This window comes from Eumetopias jubatus, unplaced genomic scaffold, assembly GCF_037043125.1.
Source record: "Eumetopias jubatus isolate StellerSeaLion01/CBP00866 unplaced genomic scaffold, mEumJub1_p1.0 scaffold_8, whole genome shotgun sequence".
Taxonomy (NCBI): Eukaryota; Metazoa; Chordata; class Mammalia; order Carnivora; family Otariidae; genus Eumetopias; species Eumetopias jubatus.
This window is the reverse complement of record NW_028274814.1, coordinates 24,094,346-24,120,092: the sequence shown is the minus strand read 5'-3', so window position 1 is coordinate 24,120,092 and position 25,747 is coordinate 24,094,346. Positions and strand designations below refer to the sequence as shown.

The following is a 25,747-nucleotide window of genomic DNA, read 5'->3' as shown; positions in this document are numbered from 1 at the left end:
AAAGACAAAAATAATGAGTAAAAAAATTGTAAAACAGTAGAATAAATTATAATTTGGAAGCTGGTTTTTTGGTAAAGGGAAAACAAAAACGGATAAACCACTAGCTGACACACTCAAGAGGAGAAAAAAAGAAAAGGGAAGTACAAACACAGCGTTGTCTGCAATGGCAAAGACTGGAATGTCCAAAATGGTTAAATATAGTACATCCATAAATAGAACACTGCAGCTTTAAAACAAGGGAAATCTTTATATATTGATATGAAACCTCTCCAAGATATACCATTAATGAAAACAGTAACATTCAGAATGACGGGTACAGTAAGTTGCCCTTGTATATAAAAAACAGTAAATATAAGAATTTATAAATACATTTTCTTGTACATGAAAAAGAAACTTAGAAGGATATACAAGAATCAAGACAGTGGTTTCCAAATGGAAAAAGTGGAAATTGGGTAAAAGGAGACAAGGATGGAAAGGATACTTTTCAGCACACAATGTTCAATACTTCTGGGTTTTGAGCCTTATAAATGTTTTAGATTTGCATATGACCAACATTAATTCATCAAATATTTTCAAGCACTTACAAGAACTATACTTGCTGTGGAAAATGTAAAAAATGAAAAGATCCATAACTCTCTTTTTTATTTTTTAAGTAATCTCTACACCTAACGTGGGGCTCGAACCTACAATCCAAGATCAAGAGTCACATGCTCTATTCACTGAGCCAGCCAGGTGCTCCAAGAACTCCTTTTTAAAGAGCCCATAGTTTTTAAAGTTTGTGGTAGGGATACAGGTGGTAAAGCAATACTGGGATATGTGCCTGAATCTTCGTATGAAGACGTTATGTTGAAAGTGCTATAAGAGAACCTATAGGCACATAATGGAAATGAAGATGGCTATTCAGGGAAGACAGTTCCTAGGCTAAGGTTTAAAGGGTGAGCCAGAGATTTTCAGTGGAAAAATAAAGAATATCCCAGACAGATTAGAAAACAGAGGCTTGGAAGCAGAGAGCAAAGGGTATTCAAGAAATCACGATTTTGCAAGAGGAAGAGTGGATAGAATTCTGACTATAGCTGAAAGGGGGCTAGATAAGAAAAGGCATTAAATACCATGTTACATAATTTTATCACCTTCTACCTGTCCGATGAGATAAAGAAGTAATCATGGCCTCCTCCCTGCAGCTTAGTATAGAGGACAACGTCCAGGGAAACAAGAAAGCAGTTTTTGCAACACTTTTCTTGTCTCTAGCTCTTTGTGCACTCAGCTGCCTCCAGAAGAATGCTCTCTCTACATTCCCTTTCCCCAGCCATCCCTAGCCTAATTCCTTTCTCAAGACTCACATTAAATGACCCTTGTTCCAGGCAGCCTTCTCGAACTCCCCAGACTAAATCAATCAATTCCACTTGCTATATACTTCAAAGCATGCTGTGATTCTTCTTGGTAACTACACTTAGAAGTCTTTGTCTTCTTTTCTAAACTGTAAGCTGTGCGAATACAAGAGTCTAGTAATAAATGAATAAATTTTAGAACATAATTTAATCTTTCCTGATCACTCAGGTGTATTATAAAAAAAACCTAAATGACTGAATTTATACATTTCAGGTATATAAGACTGCATATAGGTCTCTTCGTCATGGCTCTAGCATGCTATACACTTCAAGCACTTGTCTCTTGACTTTTTCCCTCTCCTCTCAGACCATAAATTGTCACTTCCTACTACCCTTAAGTCTACATTTCTAGCAGATTCCAAGTACATCTAATTTGCAGCTATTTCCTGAGCTAAGCAGATAAACTGAGTTATAAAGGATACAACTACCAAAGACCAAATAATAATATGTAGTTTTTGAGGGGGGACGGTGGAGGGGAAGGGTGTGGTGGAACATCGGAATAGGGATGTAGGGAGACATGATGCTCTTTTATAAGCAAACTATTTAAACATCACTGCATGATTTCTACTGTAAACAAAGTCTTTTATTTTTGCTAACTTTGGATTTTCTGTGTTATATTAAGTTCAAAGAGTTGTTAATACCTGTTTCTTCATTCAAATAAAGAGCTGAAAAAAAACCTGAAAATAAATATTCTGCTGTGTAAGAAAAGAATGACCTGAAAAAAATCAGTCCAAGATACTGAGGGAAAAGTATCTGAATTCTGATCAATTCGAGGCATACACTTTTTCCTACTTACAAATACATGAAAGTGGGTTGTGTCTCACAATTAATGCCTTAACAATAACTGGTAATATTTTTTTTTCTTAGTCTTACATAAGATAATGGTGCACCTAACTGATGGCACCTTAGATTTGATGAAATGCATATTATAAAAATATTCATGTACATGACTTTCTTAACTAGATAATGCTTAATACATTCCATCTCTCTTGCCCCACTAAGATTAAAAGTCAAATGCTCATATTAATGATGTTGACAGGAGGCAAAAACCAGTATGAAAGAAAAAAAAGTCGTGATTTGGTTTCACTGAAAAATCTTCCATCAAGATATTATGGGCCTCTACCAATGAATGTACCTAATAAAAACTTTGCTTAAGAAACCTTTAGTGAAATCCCTCAGAACCCTTACTTTCTGGGGAAAGTATCTACGTTAGCTATGTGGTATGTAATCATCATAACAGTTAACAAAATTATTTAGTTATTCATTGTTGAATAAACAGAAAGGCATCTCTTCCAGTTTCCTAAGGTCAATAGTCTGAGTGGTCCTCCATATTTCAGGACCATTAATTTAGTGTAATTTACAACATTATTATTCTCTAAAAGCATTATGCAACTAAATATGCTTCCTGAATTACTAGCAACACAATCACTAATGTAACTTTCAATTCTAAACTATCGTAATCACAAAAACATGGAACTTTTCATTTAAATACAACTGTAAAAATTAGATACACTCAATTAGTCTGATCTTTATACAAAATAAAAACTCTCCAAAAAACTTATAGACCTTTTGTTATTTTTTTCTCCTCAGGGGCAAAAGTATAAACCAACTGCTTCTAGAAATGATTAAGTTATTACTATTCTTAAGTTACTATTATTCTCAAACATTTTCTCTTCAAATAATTAGGTAAGCATCAGAAGAAATATGTCCACTAGAGCTAATGAACGAAAGAAAAGAAATCGAGAAACAAGTTCTAGAAAATATGCTATAAATAATAATGTCCGTTGACAAGAAATATTTTTAAAGAGATAATTGAACAAGAACATTTATCTTACAATCATCACTACAGAGTAAAAGCACTAACAAATTACTTTCTGTTTTTTAGTACCTACCTTTGTCTGGGAACTATAAAGAGTGCCCGTACCAACTTCTTCCTATTCGCTTTTGTATTCATGTTCATGCAAAAATCCATTGCTGCCTAAAGGAGAAAAAGCAAACTTTTTTCCTTAAAAAAAAATATATATAAATTTAGCTAATGAAAGCAGAAACCACGCATGCTACAAAGGACTTCTACTTGTTCCTAAACACTTCAAAATGGTTTTAGAACACTAGTATTGTAAGCATATGCCAAACTAAAAGATCATGAAAGCTTAAAGTCTTCTCTCCTTTTAGATCTCAAAATACATGTCTCATAAACTTTTAAATTGCAACCTGGAGTTAGAAACAGAAAGCCAAGCGGGTGGACTGAAGACCTGCCATGAATTATTTGGCAAATAACTATATGAAATGGCAATTAATGCCTCTGAGCTCAATGAAGTCAGGTAAACCAACATTAATATTGGAAAAATATTCTGACAGAATTAGAAAGTAGCAAGAATAGTTACCAGGAACCAAGAAAATTATTAATGCTAATAAGGATAATCAAAAAAGAACAAAGATAAACTAGAAATGAGAGAAAGGTATATATTATTCTCAGGAACATGTAAAAATAAGTGCCTCAGCATTGACTAAAAAGGTTTAGTTTAGTGTCAACTATCAGATTTGTCAACTTAAAGAAACCACATCACAGGACTGCAATAAATACCCACAACTGTTATCTAGTGTAGCAATCTACCATTCTATACTGTAGTAACAAAGAAGTGTTCAATATTTCATCACTATGTCTGATATATAAGCGTAAAGAAAAGCTGAGAGAGGTATGTGTTCTAAGAAGCCACTGGAAAGCAAAAATATGAGTAACTGGTATTTTTAAAACAGGCATGTATACTTTAAAATGTTAAAGCTTTTCAGTATATTTGGTTTAAGAAAAATAAGTTATACTTCAAAAAGGAATAAACTACCTTTAAATATACTTTTGAGGATTTCAAATACTGTCCTTCCATAGGTTCACATGTAATGTAATGATTATTTTATCATTAATCCTAATCCTTAATCTGATAATCTCTTGATTATCACATGCACATAAAAGATCCACAGAGTTTCCAGATCTATCAAGGATTTCTACTCTTGCTATAGACAGAATGAACTGAAATACCTCCCATTTCGTTAAATCTTTTGAGGAAATGGCACAACTAACACTGATTAGATTCAAACCTGGGACACTAACTCACATTGCAAGTATTCACCAAGATCAAAATTTTACATCAACATTAGTCAAGAGAGTAAAATCAATTTAAAATTTTCTTCTGCTTATAAAGAGAGTATAATAAATGTTATTAAAGCTTACATTTTATAACAGTAAAGTTTATCATAGCTAATTAAAATAACAAAGAGAAAGGAGAAAATACAATAAATTTCCTATAATCAATTCACCCATAGGCAACATTGAAAAATTCTGGACCTAATAAATAGAAATCCCAAAGTCATGTACTCAGAAAATAAAATAGGTTAATACTAGAAAAGTTCACATACACAAACTCTCAAATCAACATTTTTGAAAATATTAAGGAACACTTTAAATGGCCAACAATGGCTTATGTTTCACCATAAAGCAGAAAACACGAAAAATAAAATGTATTTCAGTAACTAGAACACTGCCCTTTGAAATACGTAAGTACTTTGCATATTCTACCTAAATAAATTTTATGAAGACAGAGAAGGCAATAATCACTTCACAATCATCAAAGGCCAGTTAGGTGGAAAAAAAAAACCTACAATGTTCAAAACTCTCCACAGATCAGGAGTCCGTAAAGCATGTCAATGCCTAACACACAGTAGGGGTTCAATAAGTATATAGAAAAATAAAAGACAAGATGAGTAGAAAAACTGTCAGAATTACTAAATTTCAGAAAATTCAAAAAGAAAAAAGCTTCATATGTATATTAATTCTTAGATTTAACCAGTCCTGTCCTTTTGGGAGAAATGGAAGCAAAAGGAGTCTCCCTGGTGGTATCTATCTGCCTGAGGAACAATTGCTGATTGACAACTCAATAAGCAGTATTATGAAAACTTGTTTCAAAACAATTTAGGTCAATGAAAGACAGTTTGACAATCATTGCTTATTTTATTAAGTAAAAATAAATTCTTATGATCATCAAATGTATGCAGAAATAAACATTAAAAAAATAATAAATAAACACTACCATGAATGACATTACTCACAGAAGTTACCTAAACGAAATCTTCACTCTGGTTTCTATATTGTTACATAATTACTGAATTCAAAGAATTCTTAGATTTTTCTGTTTCCCAATTACTTTTCCCTCTTAAGCCATTTGGACTTTTGTGAATGTATATGGAAGAAATACCTTTCATGAGGACGCTGACTCCCCAGAGGAACCCACTAGGGTCCAACAGGGAAGAGTGGCCCATGTGACCCTCAGAGGGCTAACTCAGAATTTACTATACAGTCATTACTGGCAAGAGCTCTTAATACTGAGTGGGGCGCTACAGGATACCTTCCAATGCAGGCTCAGAACAATAATGCTACTATATACAAAATTGCTAAGTTCCTTCTCACCTTCAATTTTCATGATAATACTCAAAATGGGGTAAAGGGATGGAGCGTAAGTGTCAAGGTATTTCTCTGTCATTCTCTGTTTATGTCTCATGAATGAATATATGAAAATTTGGCAGGGGAAAGATTCAATCATATTTCAAACTTGCTAAGTTTCTGAAAACTGTACATTGACCTAATCACTCCAAGAAGTAAGCCAATTTGGAAACAGTTTCGAGCCTACTTGATTACATGAAGAGTTACTGAAATACATCTAAATTATTTGAAGGAGAACTAAATGAGCTCAAAGTTGAAAAATAACCTAACCTGTGTAGTTCTCTACAGGAGACTGTCAAAGCATTATGGGGAAAAATATGATATTACACTTTGACAAAAAAATGGCTTAAAGCAACAGTTTTCAAACTTTGGGTCTCAAGTGCCCTTTACTTCATACTCTCAAAAATTGAGGACCTGAAAGAACTTTGTTTACATGGGTTACATTTATCATCATTTACTGTACTAGAAATTAAAAACTGAGAGTCTTTTAAAATATTATTTCACTTAAAAATATCAACAAATCTATTAGTTGATACTTGTTTTTGGAAATAACTACATACTTTTCAAGATGAAAAAAAAATTTAGTGCCAACAGTGGTACTTTTTTAGAAAATAGCTAGATTTTCATATCTACTTAAGCATTCAAGTGTTTTGTTTTTTGGATGAAGTAAATGAAGAAAATCCAACTTCACATATATACATAGCTAGAAAAGGGAGATGCACTTTAATATACTTTCCACTAATTGTAGATATTCTCTGATATTACCCCAAAACTTGACAAGTGGTAGTTTCCTAATGGTTAGCTGCAATGTGGAACCAAAATCAATTTTTCATGGTATATTAAAATCCACTGGTCTAACTTGCATTTTTGAGTGAATCTTTAACACTCAAGCAAGATTCTGTGAACACTGTCTCGTAGTCACTTAGAACAATGGTTCACTGAGCAGTGCAGATCTTCCACACACATAATTTTATGTATTTAAAATTACATTATTTAATATCATTACAAGTTTCATCAGAAAAGTCCCATCAATAAAATCTCTTCAGAAAAGAACTGGGAAGGTATCAAGCTTATGGTGGTAGATGTAAGTTTTCCAAAATTCTAACTTTTGTTGAAAACTCCCATTCGTTCATTGGTAATAAATACTTTGTTGCTGTCCTTGAAGCGACAGGCTCACCTTGTTCATTTTGGTAAACTATCTGCTAAATACCCAAGTGTGAGTTAACAGTTTGCCCATCACTTCTTTCAAGCAAAAATGCTATTCTATGAAAAAACCAACTAGTTCAGCTTACAACTCAATCACACAAGTGGTTTTTCGCAAGACAACCTTGAGAAAACAGAAGTGCCTTATATGCAATCCCCATTTTTTCAGATTAAAAGGATGTGTACTCAAAGATTAAAAGGAAATAAAATCACAAATTTTTATAGAGTCATCAAGGAGATTCTTAAGTGAAAGTAGTGCTCTCTTTTTAGTTACAAATGCATGGCAGTGAAGAATACAAAGGCTACTAGTACAGTTTGCACCCACTCATGCTAAATTGCCACTTGCTTTTGCAAATGTCAAGAACAACGAAAAGGCAGGGCTTGGGGGGGAACCCTAATATTGGTATGAAAAGTTTTAACCTTATAGACCTCATGAAAACACCTCAGAAGACTCCAGGAATTGACAAAGCATACTTTAAGAATTTCTGGTCTAAAACCGTATTTTCCAAACAATGGGGTCCCTATATGGAGGGGAGAAGTGTCAAGCCAATTCTAGATGCAGCTTCACACTCAAAGATAGTACCTACAAATTGGCTCCAATTTTCTATGTTTATTTTGGATTCCCATACAAGATTCCACTTGAAGAAATAGTTCATTCTATGGCTAAAACAGTCCAAAACCCACAAATATTCCTAATTAGAGCTATCCCACAAGGTCTATGTGCTTGCATAAAGTTAAACCATGACCATTATACCTTGTCTATCAGATCTCGGTTGACACAGTTGGGCAACTGCTGGAGGAAAGCATCCACTATGAGCTTGAGATGAGATCCAGTGCTGGCTTCTTCGTCCTCTTGTTCTAATATAAAGTTAATTTTTAAATAGGTTAAAAAAATACAGAGAGACAATACACAGAGACAAGAATAGAAACATTCAATTTTAAGTTATTTGGCAAACAGATTATCTACAGCTTTTCTTATGGAAAAATGGAAGCCTTTTTTGAGCTATTACCCTAAAGTTTGGGTATATCTCGACACTACAGTCTTTCAGATATCAAATATGAAAAGGCAAACTTTTGCATTAGACACAAAAACTTAAACATAAATTGCATGTAGTTTTATAGTAAACTTGTTATTTTTATCTGCTGAGCATCCCTCCCCCATGTCTTCAAGTAATAACAGCCCTCCCATCACCTGCTTGCCTTTGAAGGCAACCCATGGGATTCTGATAGGGAAGGGCACAGCCAAAGCACAGCACACCACCTTCCTCTTAGCCACAGGCAACCATGACACAGGATTAGCCAAATCCTTCCATGATACTTATGTACAAACACTGAGACAGACTCTCTTTTCCTATGATGTTAATAGCTGATAGGATCTGGGCCTAGGGCAGCCTCTAACCATGCCCACCTTCCCTTCATGACATGGAGAAAAGAAAATCTACAGTAGGAAACAATGAAGACAACAGAGAAATATGCAATACTGACAAAAGGTATCCTTCTAATAAAAAAATCCCAGCTAATAAATGGATAAACAAGATGTGGTGTATATATAGATATACATAAAATGGAAATATTACTCAGGCATAAAAAGAATGAGATCTTGGGGCGCCTGGGTGGCTCACTTGGTTAAGTGTCTGCCTTCGGCTCAGGTCATGGTCCCAGGGTCCTGGGATCGAGCCCCACATCGGGCTCCCTGCTCTGCGGGAAGCCTGCTTCTCCCTCTGACCCTCCCCCTGCTTGTGTTCCCTCTCTCGCTGTCTCTCTCTCTGTCAATTAAATAAACAAATAAAATCTTTAAAAAAAAAAAAAAAGAATGAGATCTTGCCATTTGCAACAACAAAGAGTATAAGGTTAAGTGAAGTAAGTCAGAGAAAAACAAATACCAAAGGACTTCACTCATACGTGGAATTTAAGAAACAAACAAATGAACAAAGAAAGAGACAAACATAAAAGACTCTGAAATACAGAGAACAAATTGGTGGTTGCCAGGGGGAAGCAGGTGGGCAGTCAGCTGAAACAGATAAAGGGGATTAAGAGCAAACTTATCATGATGAGCACCGAGTAAGGTACAGAATCACTGAATCATCCTACTGTACAGCTGACGCTAATAAACAGACTGTATGTGAATTGTACTTCAATAAAAAGTCCTAACTAATAAAGAAATCTAATAGGAAGTATTTAGGGAATAATTAACAATGTAACATTTTTATTACTAAATACAAAACATTACTCAATTATAAAGACAAACAAAATTGTAACACATAAACTGATCTACTAGTTGTCTTTTTAACTCTCAACCATTTTAGAATAACTTTCAAATACTTTTAAGACTGTAAAGATTATACCATAAATTAAATTCATGACAAACTAGCAAATAAAGAAGCAGAAGAAATATCTATTAAGATATTGAGAATTTAGATGATCATTAAAGCATGTATTCACATTATATGGGACATATCCTGTTTCTATTCTAAATCAAATTCCAAAAAAGTGATAGCCTGGAAACAACAGGAAAATAGAGAATTAAAAAGTAAAGCAAGAGCTCTGTGAATAAAAATTAATCAAAAATTAAATCATCAGCAAAATAACTTACCTTGCTCATCCAGAAGTTTCTTTGTGAGATCCTCAGCTTCATCTCCACCCTCTAACTCCAAGGTATCATCATTAATTTCTAGGTTCTCCAACTCAAGTTCTAAATCATCAGGATTTGATACCTCTTTATTATCCTTAGGTTCTTTCATCTCTATTTGAAAACAAAGAATCAGTATCTCTGAATTAAAAGTCATATTGAAATCCTGCCACAAAAATAGATAAGGATTCATAAAATCTGCATCATTTGTCTTAGAATCTACATATATACCTGGCAATAAACTTGAGTACATATTTAATATACTCAGATTTTATAAAAATAGTACACTCATTGAGAACAAAGACCATAACTTCTTCGATTCTATATGCCATCTATTAACCGAAGGAATGGAGGGATGGATGGATGGATGGATGGATGGAGACATACATGGCATGAGGATCTGTGGTAAAGAGAGGAAAATAAAGTTGATCAGATAAAGTGGACTCAGAATAAGGTGGGTCTCAAACTCCATGACGACAAGTTCAGACCTTCTCTTTTATACTGTATGAGCTTTGCTGGGTCACGAGCAGGAGATTAACATTTAAATGTGAGGTGATGTGAAAATTGACTTACCAACAATACACAAGATAAATCAAAAAGACTAGATGTAAAAAGACCAATTAGGGAAACATCCTTATAACTTAGATGTCAGGGGTTACAGGAAATAAATAAAAAAATGCAACAAAACAAAGAAAATGGCCAGGAGTTGGTAATAAGTCTCAACAGAAAGGATAAAAAAAAGAGGAACTAAACCCAATTTCAACAATATTGCCATAATGTTGATCATTGTTGCTGACAGGTAATTGCCAGTTCACTGTATTACCCTTACCTTTGTGTTTGAAAATTTTCATAAATAAAAAAACAAAAAAACCTGAGTTCAAGACTTTATGCTTAAAAGAGTGGTAGACTTAGGGTGTCAACTGAAATCGTATTTTTCAGCCTCATCTCTTACAATCTCTAATCTCATAATTTCTGCATTCAAAGCAGAAATGTTTTACTGATACATTACGCCATCCCATATTTGGAAGAATCAAAGCTCTCATATGGACTGGTTTTGCTGCCTCTATTGAAGACAATTTTCTCATTCATTCACCCTTCCATTCAACTAAGACTTAAATTCTTACCACATGCTAACTACTGTTCTAAACAACAAGGATACAACTTTGTACCAGACAAAAACCCCTGCCCATATGGAGCATACACTCACTCCCCAGTATTCTCTGATGTCTATCAAAAAACCAATATTTACTGACCGACTACTGTGTATTCAAAACTATGCTAAGCTGTTGAACATTCACAAAAAGCTTAAAATGTGGCTGTTGCTCTCAAGAAATGTACAATCTATCCAAGAAAATTAAATTAATATACACAAGGGAGTCAGAGGGGTATGGTGAGGAGAGGATTCCAAGCAGAAAACACAATGAGGGAAGGCCATGAAGCAAGAGCACTGGCCTGTTGCACACGCTGAAAAGGAGAAAAAAGTAAGGGTAATGTGGTATCAGATATTGGAGAGGAAGACCTAAGCCAAACTATGCAGGGTCCAAGAGACAATGTTAACAAGTTTACATTATATTCCAAATAAATGCAAAGCCATTAAAAGATAGGAGAGTAAAATTAATTTTTTAGAATGTATAGAAGGCAGCAAGAGCAAATCCAGGGCAGCCAGGGAGGAAGTATCACACAGTGGCCCAGGTTAAGAGATGACAGTACCTTAGATTAGAATAGTAGCAGTAAGGACAAAATCAATCTGAGATACAAGTAAAAGGTTGAATTAACTAGACTTAATTACTACAGTGACTGTTCTTTCCTCTTCTATCTGACCCTGAAAAACTCTGACATTTAAAAGGCCAAATCAAAGTGGAAGCTGAAGATAAGCAGAGAAGATAGGAAGGTTTAGAAGCCATGGAATAGAAATGCTCCACAAGGGAAATAGTAAACTGTGTCGAATGGTTTAAGAGATCAAATGAGACAGAGACTGGAAACTGCCCATGAGATACAGCAACATGAAGGTGATTGGTAATTTTGGCAAAAACAGTTTCAGGGTAGAGATGAGGCTGGAGCCAGATTGGAGTAGACTAATAAGGAAGTAAGAAAGTGAACAACTGGCATGTTTCAAGAGGACTACATAAAAAAGAGATTAGGACAGTAGCTGACAAGGGATGGGAGGCCCAGGAGGTTTCAGAGTATTCACAATTTGTTTTGATCTGTTTTTTTTTTTTTAATGAGAATATGTTTGAATACTGAGATTAAGGATCCAGTAGACAGAGGGAGGGAGAGAGAGAGTTCAATACCAAAGAGATCAAAAAGGGATAATGAATTGCAATAGGGTTCTGTAGAAAGAGGGAAACAAGATTCAGAGCAAGATGATGGACTGGCCTTATAGAGAAGGTGTAAAATTTCACCTTATCACCCAGGGAAGAAAAATTCTATAAGCCCTAAGAGAGGAAGACTTATAAATCAGAAGGGGCACACTGTTAAGGGAGTTCTATCTAATGGCTTCCATCTTCTCTATTAAGTATTATATTGCACATCATCTTCTGCTAAAGAGGGAAGCAGAACAAAAACCAGACAAAGAATGAAAATGTGTTATGGAGTCAACTGCTGTCAAGTTTCCATGCAGTGTTGAGAACCTGGTTGAGGTTGGTGACCATGAATTTATCAAGTTATCAAACTATCTAACTGATCATCTCTAGGAGAGCTCAAGAGTTTGGATACAGAAACCAATATGGCGGATGACTGAGTTCATCCAGGGCTGAACTTGACAGGCATGTATGAATGAAAGACAAAAGGAGAAAGAATGTGTAAGAGAAATATTAAAGATGTATACCAGCACGCAATCTAGAAAAGAAGGTAAGTGAAGGCAGGTGGAGACTACTGGAAGGCCAAAAAAATAAAAATAAATAAAAATTTTAAAAAATAGAAAAAATAAAAAAATAAATTGAGGGAGCCAAGCAAGAGACTAGAGGTCTCAAAAGAGGCAGAAGAGGGGCAGTGAGGGAACCTAAGAAAGTACAGTGAAGGACAGAGATATTTAAGTTAATGGTTTGAGGTGATTTCAGGGGTGGTGCAGTTTGGGAAGATTAATTTCCATCATACTGGTAAGAATGAAAGGCAAAGAGAGATGCCTCAAGTTCAAGCCAGTTACTAGTAGAAACCGTCCTATAATTTTTTATCCACAGAATACCTCTACCAAATAAAATGGCATTTTCTTTCTTTTAATATGTTCAACTGCTTAGTCAGTCACCAAATTTGATCTATTCATTCTTGGATACATTTCTATATGTAAGACCATATCTCCCCTTCTCTTCTTTCTTATTACTGTTCCTGTGATTGCTCTCTTACATTACTAAAACAGAGACCTGCTGGTCCACACCATATTTCTAATTTATCCTATATACCACTGACAGAGTAACCTTTAACAGAAAGTAACAAAACAGAGTAACAAAAAGCTGTGTATCATCACATCTATGCTATTTAAACTTCAAATAAATGGTATTCATGGTCTGTAGCAAGATAGTCCAAACCAATTTATCACTACCCTCCTAATTTATTACATCTAAAAAGGTAAAATGAATTATTTGATCCTTACTTCCTCTCCAAATATACTAGATAATTTCCAGCTTCTATGTCTTTTTTTTCATGCCATTTGCTCTACTTGGAAGGTTCACCCCAGTATCTCTTGTCAGAATCCAAGTCAAGCTTCAAAAAGTCTGTCACAAAGGTCCATTTCTTCCAGAGTTTTATCTATCTCCAACCATGGTTACTGACCCCATGGTCTATTTTTTTTTTTTTTTTTTAAGATTTGAGACAGTGCGCGCACACATGTGCACATTTGGAGGGTAGGAGGGCAAGGGAGAGGAACAGAGAGAATCCCAAGCTGACTCCCCTCCAAGCACGGAGCCCCATGTGCAGGGCTCTATCTTACAACCCCGAGATCATGACCTGACTCAAGAGTCAGAAGCTTAACCAACTGAGCCACCTAGGTGCCCCTGGCCCCACTGTCTTAACTGCCACAGTTCTTTGTACTTTTCCTATGGCCCCACTCCTACTCTCCTTCATATTCTAATTCTTTGAGGCCCTGGCTGCTCCCCACTAATGTGACTAGAAGTCCACAGACTTGCTCATATTTATCTCGCCCATGTCCCTCAGTACATAATCTCACAAGAGAGGTTGAGACCCTAAACCCACTACCTCAAAGAAAAACAAGTATTAGAACCCTTCAAGTAAGTCAACTTGAGTGATGCTATGAAAAACCTAGACCGTGGCAGAAAGAAATATTGAAGTAACTAATGTTTTAGAAACTACTCCTCAGGGCTTCAATTGTATATATATGAGGAGATGCCTTCTGAAAAACTTTTAACTGACAAAACTGAGCAGTAGGTATCTAAAATGAGCATTTTATATGTATTTTCCTTATACTTCCTGAAATATTTCAAGTATTTCAACACTACTCTCCATAAAATATAAAGTAAAATTTACCTTAAGGTAAGGACATCTTTGAGATTAACCAAGAGGTTTTTCTATCTTTATGGTGCCACAAGGGTCCTTGTAAGGTGTTCTCACCATAGGATGACCTCAACTATCATGTTCACAAAAATAGCCTAATTATTGGAATACTACTCAGCCATCAAAAAAAAAAAGAAATCTTGCCATTTGCAACGACATGGATGGAACTAGAGGGTGTTATGCTAAGCGAAATAAGTCAATCAGAGAAAGACATGTATCATATGATCTCACTGATATGTGGAATTTAAGAAACAAAACAGAGGATCACAGGGGAAGAGAGGAAAAAATAAAACAAGATGAAATCAGAGAGGGAGACAAACCATAAGAGACTCTTAAGCATAGGAAACAAACAGAGGGTTGCTGGTGGGGGAATGGGGTAACTGGGTGATAGGCATTAAGGAGGGCACGTAATGTAATGAGCACTGGGTATTACATAAGACTGATGATCACTGACCTCTACCTCTGAAACCAATAATACATTATATGTTAACTGAACTTAAATAAAAATAAAATTTTAAAAAATAGCCTAATTTTCATGTTCAATATACTTTAACTTAGATTCCGAAGAATGTTATAAAGAAATTGTTTTATTATTCTTCTTTCAATTAGTATTCAGCACCACCTTATCCCATTTAATATATATGTTATATATGAAAAAAGAGAAAAAAACTGATCCTTTAGAGAAAAACTTTAAGACAAGTATCATATGATCTCGCTGATATGAGGAATTTGAGAAACAAGACAGAGGATCATAGGGGAAGGGAGGGAAAAATGAAACAAGACGAAACCAGAGAGGGAGACAAACCATAAGAGACTCTTAATCTCGGGAAACAAACTGAGGGTTGCTGGGTGGGAGGGATGGGGTGGATGGACACTGGGGAGGGTATGTGCTATGGTGAGCGCTGTGAATTGTGTAAGACTAATGAATCACAGACCTGTACCTCTGAAACAAATAATACATTATATATTAAAAAAAAAAAACTTTCAGTTAAAAACTTTTGGTGTTTGGGTGATAATATGTTACTACGTATGTTACCTGTTACACATGCACCACTGTGGTGGGGATGTTGACAGTGAAGGATGCTGTGCATGTGTGGAGGGACTGAGCATATGAGAACTGTGTTCTTTCAGCTTAATTTTGCTGTGAACCTAAAACTTAATTTAAGGACCCTGAGATCATGACCTGAGCAGAAGGCAGATGCTTAACCGACTGAGCCACCAGGCGCCCAAGATTTTATTCTTTCTTATGACTGAGTAACATATCATTTTATATATATGCCATATCTTCTTTATCCATTCACATATATCAACAGGCGCTTAATTTGCTTCCACATTCCGGCTACTGTAAATAGTGCTGCAATAACAGAGGGGTGCATATATCCTTTCAAATTACTGTTTTTGTTTTCCTTGGGTAAATACCCAGTAGTGGAATTAGTGGATTGTAATTTTTTGAGAAAATTCCATACTGTTTTCTATGTGTAGTACCAATTTACATTCCCACCAATAATAATGAAGATTCCCTTTTCGCCATATCCTCACCAACAACTGTGATTTGTCTTTTTGATACTAGTGATTCAGACTGGTGGGAGGTGATATCTCACTGTGGTTTTGATTTGCATTTCCTTGATGAGTAGTGGTGTTGAGCATCTTTTCATGGTCTACTGGCTATCTCTATGTCTTCTTCAGAAAAACATATATTCAGATCCTCTGCCCATTTTTTAATCAAATTATTTGTTTTTTTGGTGTTGAGTTGTAGGAGTTCTTTATATATTTTGGATATTAACCCCTTATCAGATATATCATTTGCAAGTATCTTCTCCCATTCAGTAGTTATTATAATAACTTTGTATGGTGACGGATGGTAACTACACTTATAGTGGTGAGCACTATACAACATATAGAACTGTCTAATCACAATGTTGTACACCTGAAACTAATGTCAACAATACTTCAATTAAAAAAATAAAAATTAAAAAAACAAAACAATTACCACATAACCCTGCAATTCCTAGGTGTATACTCAACAAATTGAAAACAGAGACTCGGGTAAGTACATATTCATAGCAGCACTATTTATAGTATTGACAGTAGCCAAAATGTGGAAACAGCTCAAAAGTCCACTGATGGATAAATAGAAAAACAATTTGTGATACACACACAAAATGAAATATAATTCAACCATAAATAGGAATGGAGTACTGACAAATGCACAATGTGATGTACCTCCAAAACATGATGCTAAGTAAAAGAAGTAAAACACAAAAGATCATATGTTGTGTGACCCCAATTATATGAAACACTAAAAACAGATAAATCCATAGACACAAAATGCAAATTGGTATTTGCCAGGGGCTAGAGGAAGGGAAGAATGGAGAGAAACTGCTTAATGGGTACAGGAGTGATGGAATGTTTTAGAAGTATGTGTTGATATTGATATTTGTATATCAAAAGCAAAGAATATGACTTTCTAATTTTAGTGTAAGATACATAAATTACTAATCCTAACATAACTCAAAAAGCAGTGTAATACAGAAATTTAGGGCCCAAGTCATTCATTAACGAGGCTGAAATTTCAGATCCACCACTTACTAGCTGTGTACGTTACTTAATTCTGGATAGTTACTCAACCCCTTTGTGCCAGTTTCCTCATCTGAAAACAGGGACAACAGTAGCTGTGCCTCACAGGGTTATGACAATTAAAAATATTTTACTTATAAAGTACTAAAATGATGATTGGCATGAAGTGATTATTAAATACAAACTACTATTATTTTTTTACATGAGTTCCCTAATATATATATCAGAATACAAAAGAACATTAAAAAAAAATTATCTATCTCTTCAAATCCCTGCCACCGTTCCCTTCCATCTCCCCTCATCTCTACCATTTGGCAGAATTCCCTTTAGAGAACATGGTGTGACTGGCATTCAGGACTTCCCACTACGTTAATGATCTCAGAGCCTGTGATTTCTCTAAATCAACTCTCTCTCACAAAGAGCTAGGGATATCTACACTGCACTACAGAACCAACACTTTTCCTAACAATCCAACTGGGAGCATTTCAGATCTTACCAAGACCTCACATGAATTCATTACATGATAAACAAACATTTTCAAATTATGGCACTGTTGAAAGTATGTCATTTATCACTCTTTCATGCTCCATTCCATTTAACCTAATGACTCAAAGTTCATACTGCAAAACTAGTAACTAAAAAAATACTTTTACAAATACTATTTTGAAACTAATTTTTATAGCACTTAATGTAAAAATTTATCCTCTAGAATTTACCTTTGGAATCATCTTTGTTGGAATCTTTATTCTGACAACTTTTCTCGTTATCTTTAAACAAGATGGCTGGAACAAAAGCTTTCAAATCAATGAGGTTCTCATAAAAATTCCGAGCATCTTCATCTTCCCATATACCACCTTCCAAGTCATATTCTCCAGGTTTACCAGGTGTAAAGATATCAATTCCAGGCCCATGCTCTACAATAAAACAAGCCAGAGGGAATTAAAACCATTTCAGGTGTAGTATGCAAAACCACATAAAAAGATATTTTATATTTTCAATTTGACAACTGATGAATCTTGAGTGTTTCAATTAATAGAAGCTTCTTTAATCAACAAACACTCTGGATTGTTTATGTAATCATTTTGAACATCAAATAAGGACAGACTAGAGGACAGCTTATGAGAAAGATGTTTTTTCTCTTATGTAAGAAATACATAAGCCTGGCCATTCCTAAAACATCCACATCTCCCATAAAGCATTTTTTTCACTCCCAACCCTCTGTACCACTTATATCACAATTATTTTCACAAGTAAACCAAAAAAAATTTAAGATTTTTTTTTAAGCAATCTCTGCACCCAACATGGGGTTCGAACGCACAATCCTGAGATCGAGAGTCACATGCTCTCTGGGGTGCCTGGGTGGCTCAGTCACTTAAGGATCTGCCTTCGGCTCAGGTCATGATCCCAAGGTCCTGGGATCAAGGCCTAAGTTGGGCTCCCTGCTCAGTGGGGAGTCTGCTTCTCCCTCTGCTTCTGCCCCTCCCCCCATATCCCCACCCCCGCCTCATGTGTGCACACATGCACGCATTTTCTTTCCCTCTCTCAAAAAAAAAAAAAAAAAAAGTCACATGGTCTGTCAACTGCGCCAGTCAGGTGCCCCAGAAGTAAATCATAAACTTTTAATTAAGAAGCATCCCTCCTTTTGGTATAATCCGTGGTATAAGGCGGGTTGCTATAAATGGTCAAGTGATAAATAAATGGAAAAGAACGGAAGGAAACACAAAGAAATATAAAGATATTTCAGTAGAAGGCAGAAAACCATGCATATATTTGCACATGTGCATGCACATACACACAGTCTACCCTTTACATACAACTATAAATTCTTAGAAGAGTAAAATTAATATCCAACTTCATGATCATGAGGTCACTCATGAATTTATCTATTCTCACTGTGCTTCTCTCCTAACTAGAATTGTAAGTAGGAGAATGATCACGTAGATTAAAAATAACCATAAGAAAATGATTCATTTCATAGGAAAAACAAAACCAAGAGCAAAAACAAAAGCAAAAACAACAGAACACTGGGGCTCCCTAGGACACTCCTTATATGCCTTACAGCAAATATATTTAAACACAGGACACTAAACCCATATACTGTAAGAGAAAAGACTGAAAAATTATAACACTTGTGTAATGAAAAATATAAACAAAACCAAAGGACAAACTAGAAGACGATAACTGGCAATATTCATACAAAGAAATTAATATTCATAATATAAAGAGCCCTACAACCAAAGACCAAAATCCCAATAGAAAAATGGATAAAGCCTCTGAACAGGTAAGTAAAAGATCATATAAAAAGAATCTTAACCTCAATACTAATAAGGATAATGTTAAATAAAACAACATTTATCACTTCGACATGCTAGATTATGTTTAAAAGATGGGTATCAGCAAATGTTGATAAGACCACAGGGAAGTAAGCAATCTCATATCTTATCTAGAGTATAAATTAATACAGCATTAAGGAGATGTCATCTGTCAGTATCAATATTTATTTTATTTTATTTTTAACATTTTATTTACTCATTTGACAGAGAAAGAGCACAAGCAGGGAGAGCGGCGGGCAGAAGGAGATGGAGAAGCAGGCTCCCCTCTGAGCAGAGAGCCCGACATGGGGCTCGATCCCAGACCCTGGGATCATGACCTAAGCTGAAGGCAGGCGCTTAACCGTCTGAGCCACCCAGGCGTCCCAGTATCTATCAATATTTAAAATAAGTATAATCTTTGATCCTGCAAGATTCCTTCTAGGAATCTATACCAAAGAAATAAAAGAAAATGTGAAGTAAGATTTACAAGGATATTTGCCATAGCACCGTTTGTAACAGAGCAAAACTGAACAGAATCTAAATATCTACCAATAAGGGCTGACAAACTACATTTATACACTCCGTAATATTACTCACATACTAAAAGAATGAAGCATATCTACCTGAACTCAGTAATTTCTCAAAAATGTTATTGAAAGAGAAAAGTTAATACAAAATAACATTAAATTAACAATAAAGCTATGTATCAATATCTGATTATATATTTTACATATATATTTTGTACTAAAAAGTCTGGACAGATTCGTATCAAACTGTTAACCATGGATAGCTTGGAAAATGGAATGCGTAAGATAGGAGACTTTCACTTTCTACTCTGTAATGTGCATGAACATTTTACATATATGAAAAATGTATTTGCACAGTAATTATAAATTGTGAAAAAAATCAACTTCTGAGAAGCAAAAAAAATGCTACAAAGTCAAAAAGCAGCAGATAATCATGGGAAACTATTTTCAATGCATATAACAAAGAATAATTTCTTTAATACGCAAAATGCTTTCATAATTCAATTAAAAACAGATAAATATTTGATTAAAAAGAGGCAGGGGCACCTGGGTGGCTCAGTCGGTTAACGTCTGCCTTCGTCTCAGGTCATGATCCCAGGGTCCTGGGATCGAGCCCCACATCAGGCTCTCTGCTCAGAGGGAAGCCTGCTTCTCCCTCTGCCTGTTCCCCCTGCTTATGCGCTCGCTCTCTCTCTCTGTGTCAAATAAATAAAAATCTTTAAAAAAAAAAAAAAAAGAAGAGGCAGGGGTAAAGGATTCAAACCAGTATGTCAGAGAGAAACATATATATGTGTGTGTGTATATATACATATATATACACACACACATATATAAATAAAATAGCCAATAAACTTAAAGAAAAGATGCTCAACCTCAGAAGATAAAAATCAAGAACTACAATACAGTAAGAACGTTAAGAAAACACTCGTTCTCACATAGCTAGTGGCATGTAAATTTCTTTGGAAGAATATTTAACTTTATATATTTAAACTTAAAATGCATATACCCTATGGAAGTGTTGAATCACTATACTGTACACCTGAAACTAATATTACACTGTATGTTAACTGACTGGAATTTAAATAAAAACTTAAAAAATAAAAAATAAAAATAAAATGTAAAAAAAAGAGTAGCTGCAGAATAGTATATATAATATGATCTCATTGCAGCATGGCAGGAACAAATATTCTGATCACGTAAAAGTTTCGGCCTCTTCAGGCCAAGATGAGGTACCAGTGACCCAAAACAACTAAAAAAAACAGGCAAACAATATATATGAGTTTCTGAACACAACATCAGATAGCACAGGAAACTGATCCCTAGAGACAAGAAACAAAAAACCTGAGCCCTACAATTAACTGCTCTAGCTTATTGCCTGATAGATTTTCCAGGCTACAGCCAAGTAAGGGAGAAGTGAAGCAGACCCCAGCAGTCTGTGTGAGACGAGAACGACAGAAGCTGAGAGTGTGGGAAAGACTCTAGCCCATGTGGCTAGATAGTGCAGGACAGAGTACCAGAGAGGAAAAAGCACAGGAACAGACCTTAGAGATCAGCAGAGAGCTCCCCCTGAATGTTCAGCAGAACACTGATCAGCCCCTATGTGTAAGGGAACTAGTTGAGACTGGGAAAATAACTACACTGAATCTTCCAATTCATGGGAAATCAGGGGAGTACAGAAGGATATTCCTTCCATAATAGGGAAAATTAGCCCTTAGACTAAAGGCTGGTCTGATCCCACCTAACAAAGCCAACCTGAAAAGGATAAAACTGTTTCCAAGTAGCTTAATTGTGTCCCAGAATTAAGGTCAATGTTTCTAAGAATACAAAACTATCCAGCAGTTATCCAATTTAAACATGATGAAAAATGCAAAAAGTAGAAAAAAATACAAGAGCTGTAGAGGAGATCAATTACTTAATCAAGTAAAACCACTGCAGAAGGGATGCCTGGCTCAGGTCATGATCCCAGAGTCCTGGGATCGAGCCCCGCATCGGGCTCCCTGCTCTGCAGGAGGCCTGCTTCTCCCTCTCCCACTCCCCCTGCTTGTGCTCCGTCTGTCAAATAAATAAATAAAATCTTAAAAAAAAAATGCAGAAATGACATACATCATAAAATTAGTAGACAAAGATATTAAAACAGATATTCTAACTATATTTCACGTACTCAACAAACTAGGAGATAGACGAAGCATGTTTGAGACCATGGAAAATAAAGCCAGCTTCGAGAGATAAAAATTACATTTCTATATAATATTAATAATATAGGGGCGCCTGGGTGGCGCAGTCAGTTGACCATTGGACTCTTGGTTTCAGCTCGGGTCATGATTTCAGGGTTCTGAGATCAAGCACCACGACAGGCTCTGTGATCAGCACAGAGTCGGCTTGAGATTCTCTCTCCCTCTCTGTCCCTCCTGTTTGTGCTTTCTCTCTAAAATAAATAAATCTTTTAAAAAAGATTAATAGTATATTAGACACAGTAAAAGAAAAGACTAGTGAATTTGAAAATACAGCAGTAGAAACTATCCAATACAAAACAAAGAAAAAAGTATTAAAGAATAAAAAGGACAACTTCAAACCACCTAACATAGTTATAATTAAATCTCCATAGCAGAAGAGTAATAGAAGATAGAAGAGTAATAGAAAATATATTTGAAGAAACAAGACTCAAGATTTTCCAAGTTTGACAAAAATTATAAACTCAAAGATTCAGGAAGTCCAATGAACCCAAGCACCAGAAACACAGAGAAAAACCACACCAAGCCACATCAAAATTAAGGAATTTTAAAGCAAGCAGAGGAAAAATATACCATATGTAAAAAAAAGTATAAAGAAAAAAATGTCACCCTAAAATTCTATACCTGGTGAAAATATCTTTTAAAAATGATGACAGAATTTTATGTTGACCTATTATCTCTGGAAAATGCCTAAAAATACTTTTCAAGTCATTTACCATTAAAAGAAAGACTACCTTAAATTTCAGTAGAAATAATACCAAATCAATGTTAAACAGTATCAAAGATTTTAGTTCTAAAATATAATAAATATACTGAAAATGTTCAAGAAACCTGCCAGATTAAAACAAACACAAATTCTACAGTGGAGCTTCTTCTTTTTTTTTTTTTTTAAAGATTTATTTATTTATTTGAGAGAGAGAATGAGATAGAGAGAGAGCACAAGAGGGAAGAGGGTCAGAGGGAGAAGCAGACTCCCTGCTGGGCAGGGAGCCCGATGCGGGACTCAATCCCGGGACTCCAGGATCATGACCTGAGCCGAAGGCAGTCGCTTAACCAACTGAGCCACCCAGGCGCCCAGTGGAGCTTCTTTTAAAAAACCAAAAAGTTTGAGGTTCACTGATGAAGGGATATAAAAATTAGGAGGAATTATATACATGATTATATACAAATATAATAAAATAAACTCACTCACACTATACAATAGGTGTTTCTTATTGAGATGTAAAATACAAAATATCTTCTTGTATTATAAAAGGATACCTTACAAATACTTTACTCCTAAAATTTTTAAGTAAACAGGATTGCCAGATAGCTTGAAGATTAATAAGACATTAACACATCTACTAACATAAATTATTATATAAAGTAGTTGGTGTGACAGATTAATGTATTAGAAGCCCTATCAACTTAAGGACAATCAAAACGGAACTTTAAAACATCTTTGAAATAGTATGGAAAACAACTCATCTCACAGAATGATAAACAATTTATCTCACAAAACCCCAAGATAAGTTTTAGTTCTAAATAACAATTTAGGATATCGTATCATTCAAAACAAATAGATTAAAAATAAGGATACAAAAATATTAGAATCCCAAAGATCCAATCCACCTTACGAGAAATAAAGTGAATCTTCTTATAACCTCAAGTATGGTTTAAGACAGGTCCCTGTTTGGAAGCACTTGGGTGGCTCGGTTAGTTAAGTGTCCGACTCTTGGTTTTGGCTCAGGTCATGATCTCAGGGTTATAGGATCTAGCTCAGTGACCGGCTCCATGCTCAGCACAGAGTCTGCTTGAGATTCTTAGATTCTTTCCTCCCTCTCCCTCCTGCTCTGTTCCTCCCTGCCCCCCACATCGTGCTAGTTCTAATAAATAAAATCTTAAAAAAAAAAAAAAAGGCCCCTGTTGGATATAATTCAAAGATACCTAATATAAAAGAACCTGAAGGACTGCATCATAAGATCACATGAGTTAATTACTGTTAAGTGCAAAGCCTTTTCCATTCATAGGAGTATTTCAAATACTAGCTTTTCGAAGTTCTTATTAGGTCTTAATACTACTTCTTCATTGAAAACACTTTAAGGGCATGTTTAAAACTTAAATTTTCAATAATATACATCTGACAAAGTAAAGATAAGTGATAGTGCTTATTGAAAAATCTCAATGTTTTTAGGGCTATCTTACCTTCTGGTGTTGGTTTGTCTTGAGGAAGATCTGGCATATTTTCATCCAAGAGGTCTGCTAAGGACTGAGAATTTGCCAGCAGCTTCTGATATGACATAGCAAATTCCTCATACTGTTTATGTCTATCTTCACTTAGCTCCCCTTTAGAATGGAGAATACGCCTATAAACAAATGATGAAATAATCTGATAATCTCATCAAAATACATGTGCTCATGTACTGTTACACTGGGAATGTTCCATAAAATTTTATTTTATCACATAAGCTTTTTGCATGATTTTCTTCAATTTATTTTTATTAACATTTTCAAGATGTATCTGAAAATTAAAACTAGTATAATCAAATTCACCTAAGCAATTAAATTTCAACATTAATTCTTCAAAGAATATTGTGATTAACTATGCCTGAAGAAATATAAAATTTAACAATGCCACTGAATAAAAGTTATTTTAAAAGTATTTTGTTAAAAATACTCCCTTCAGATACAGTTAATCAAAAATACTTAACATACCTAAAAAACCATTCAAAAACAACAGGTTATAAAAATCAGTATCCTTAAACTTTTACAATGATTTGAATCAAGATTTTTTGAAAAAGCTCACATTTTCCAAACAGCCAATTCTCAGTTGACTGTGCAAGTACTGGTTATTTATCCATTTAACAAATATTAATTGAGCAACACACTTAAAGCAAGTCCAGGCCATCTCAGGAGCAGAGAATACAACTAGTCTTCTATTCTACAAACAGGTCACTAGTAAGCCACCCATAATTAGAAATGCAGAACTACTGAAAAATTTCAAAATGAACAGTGAAGTAAAAACCTTACTGTATCTACAGATAGTTGAGATGTCTATAACTGCATCTATTTATAACTAAGTACGTATGTAGTGCAACATGTGAAATCTATAAACCTTAATGCAAATACAATATAGGTTTCAAAAAGCCAACTGTAAATTATAAATTAAGTCATTTTCAAAATATTTAAAAGTTGTTTTTTTTTTTTAAAGATTTTATTTATTTGACAGAGAAAGACACAGCAAGAGGGGGGACACAAGCAGGGGGAGTGGGAGAGGGAGAAGCAGGCTCCCCGCTGAGCAGGGAGCCCAATGCAGGGCTCGATCCCAGGACCCTGGGACCATGACCTGAGCTGAAGGCAGACGCTGAACGACTGAGCCAGCCAGGCGCCCCTAAAAGTTTTTTATTACTTGTCATTTGAGTTTTCTTATGAACAAGGAAGAAAATGAGGTGTTTTTTGGTGATGTTATCTTATTAAGAGTTACAGAAAATAAAGTGAAAAACCATGCCTAAACTTACTCATCCCGGCTTAGCTGGAACAATTTCCAAACTCTCCTATCTTACCCGACAGCTACCCACATAAACTTTTGTTTAAATGCTGTAACATTCCAGCCAACATTTTCTAAGTCAGGAATATCAGCTCCCATTATAAGCTCAAGGTAGATCAAAGCATAGGATACTATTCATTAAATCCAATCTTCTTTTTTCAAATCCAGCCTATTAGGGATCTAAAATGAAAAATTTTCACTCATTTTCTTACAATTTAAAAGTACATTAGTATCATTCTATGAACAAGAATAGTTTCTCTTTTAACCATTTATTTCAAACTAATTTTACAGGAAAAAATCTTTCAGTAAGTTTTGTGAATGAATTCTAAACCCAAAACATTCAAAAATACTCAACT

General features: G+C 35.0%; 1 protein-coding gene across 2 annotated transcripts in view; it reads right to left on the bottom strand.

Annotated features, from left to right (window-relative positions):
- UPF2 (UPF2 regulator of nonsense mediated mRNA decay) overlaps nt 1-25,747 on the bottom strand; it is a 107,028-nt gene that overhangs the window by 63,319 nt on the left and 17,962 nt on the right. For both annotated transcript variants that reach the window (XM_028114686.2, XM_028114688.2), the window contains exons 4-8: nt 24,050-24,210; nt 17,512-17,709; nt 9,677-9,826; nt 7,838-7,941; nt 3,281-3,366 (exon numbers count right to left, since the gene is read on the bottom strand). In XM_028114686.2, coding sequence (XP_027970487.1) covers nt 3,281-3,366; nt 7,838-7,941; nt 9,677-9,826; nt 17,512-17,709; nt 24,050-24,210 — 699 coding nt within the window. The remainder of the gene's footprint in view (nt 1-3,280; nt 3,367-7,837; nt 7,942-9,676; nt 9,827-17,511; nt 17,710-24,049; nt 24,211-25,747) is intronic.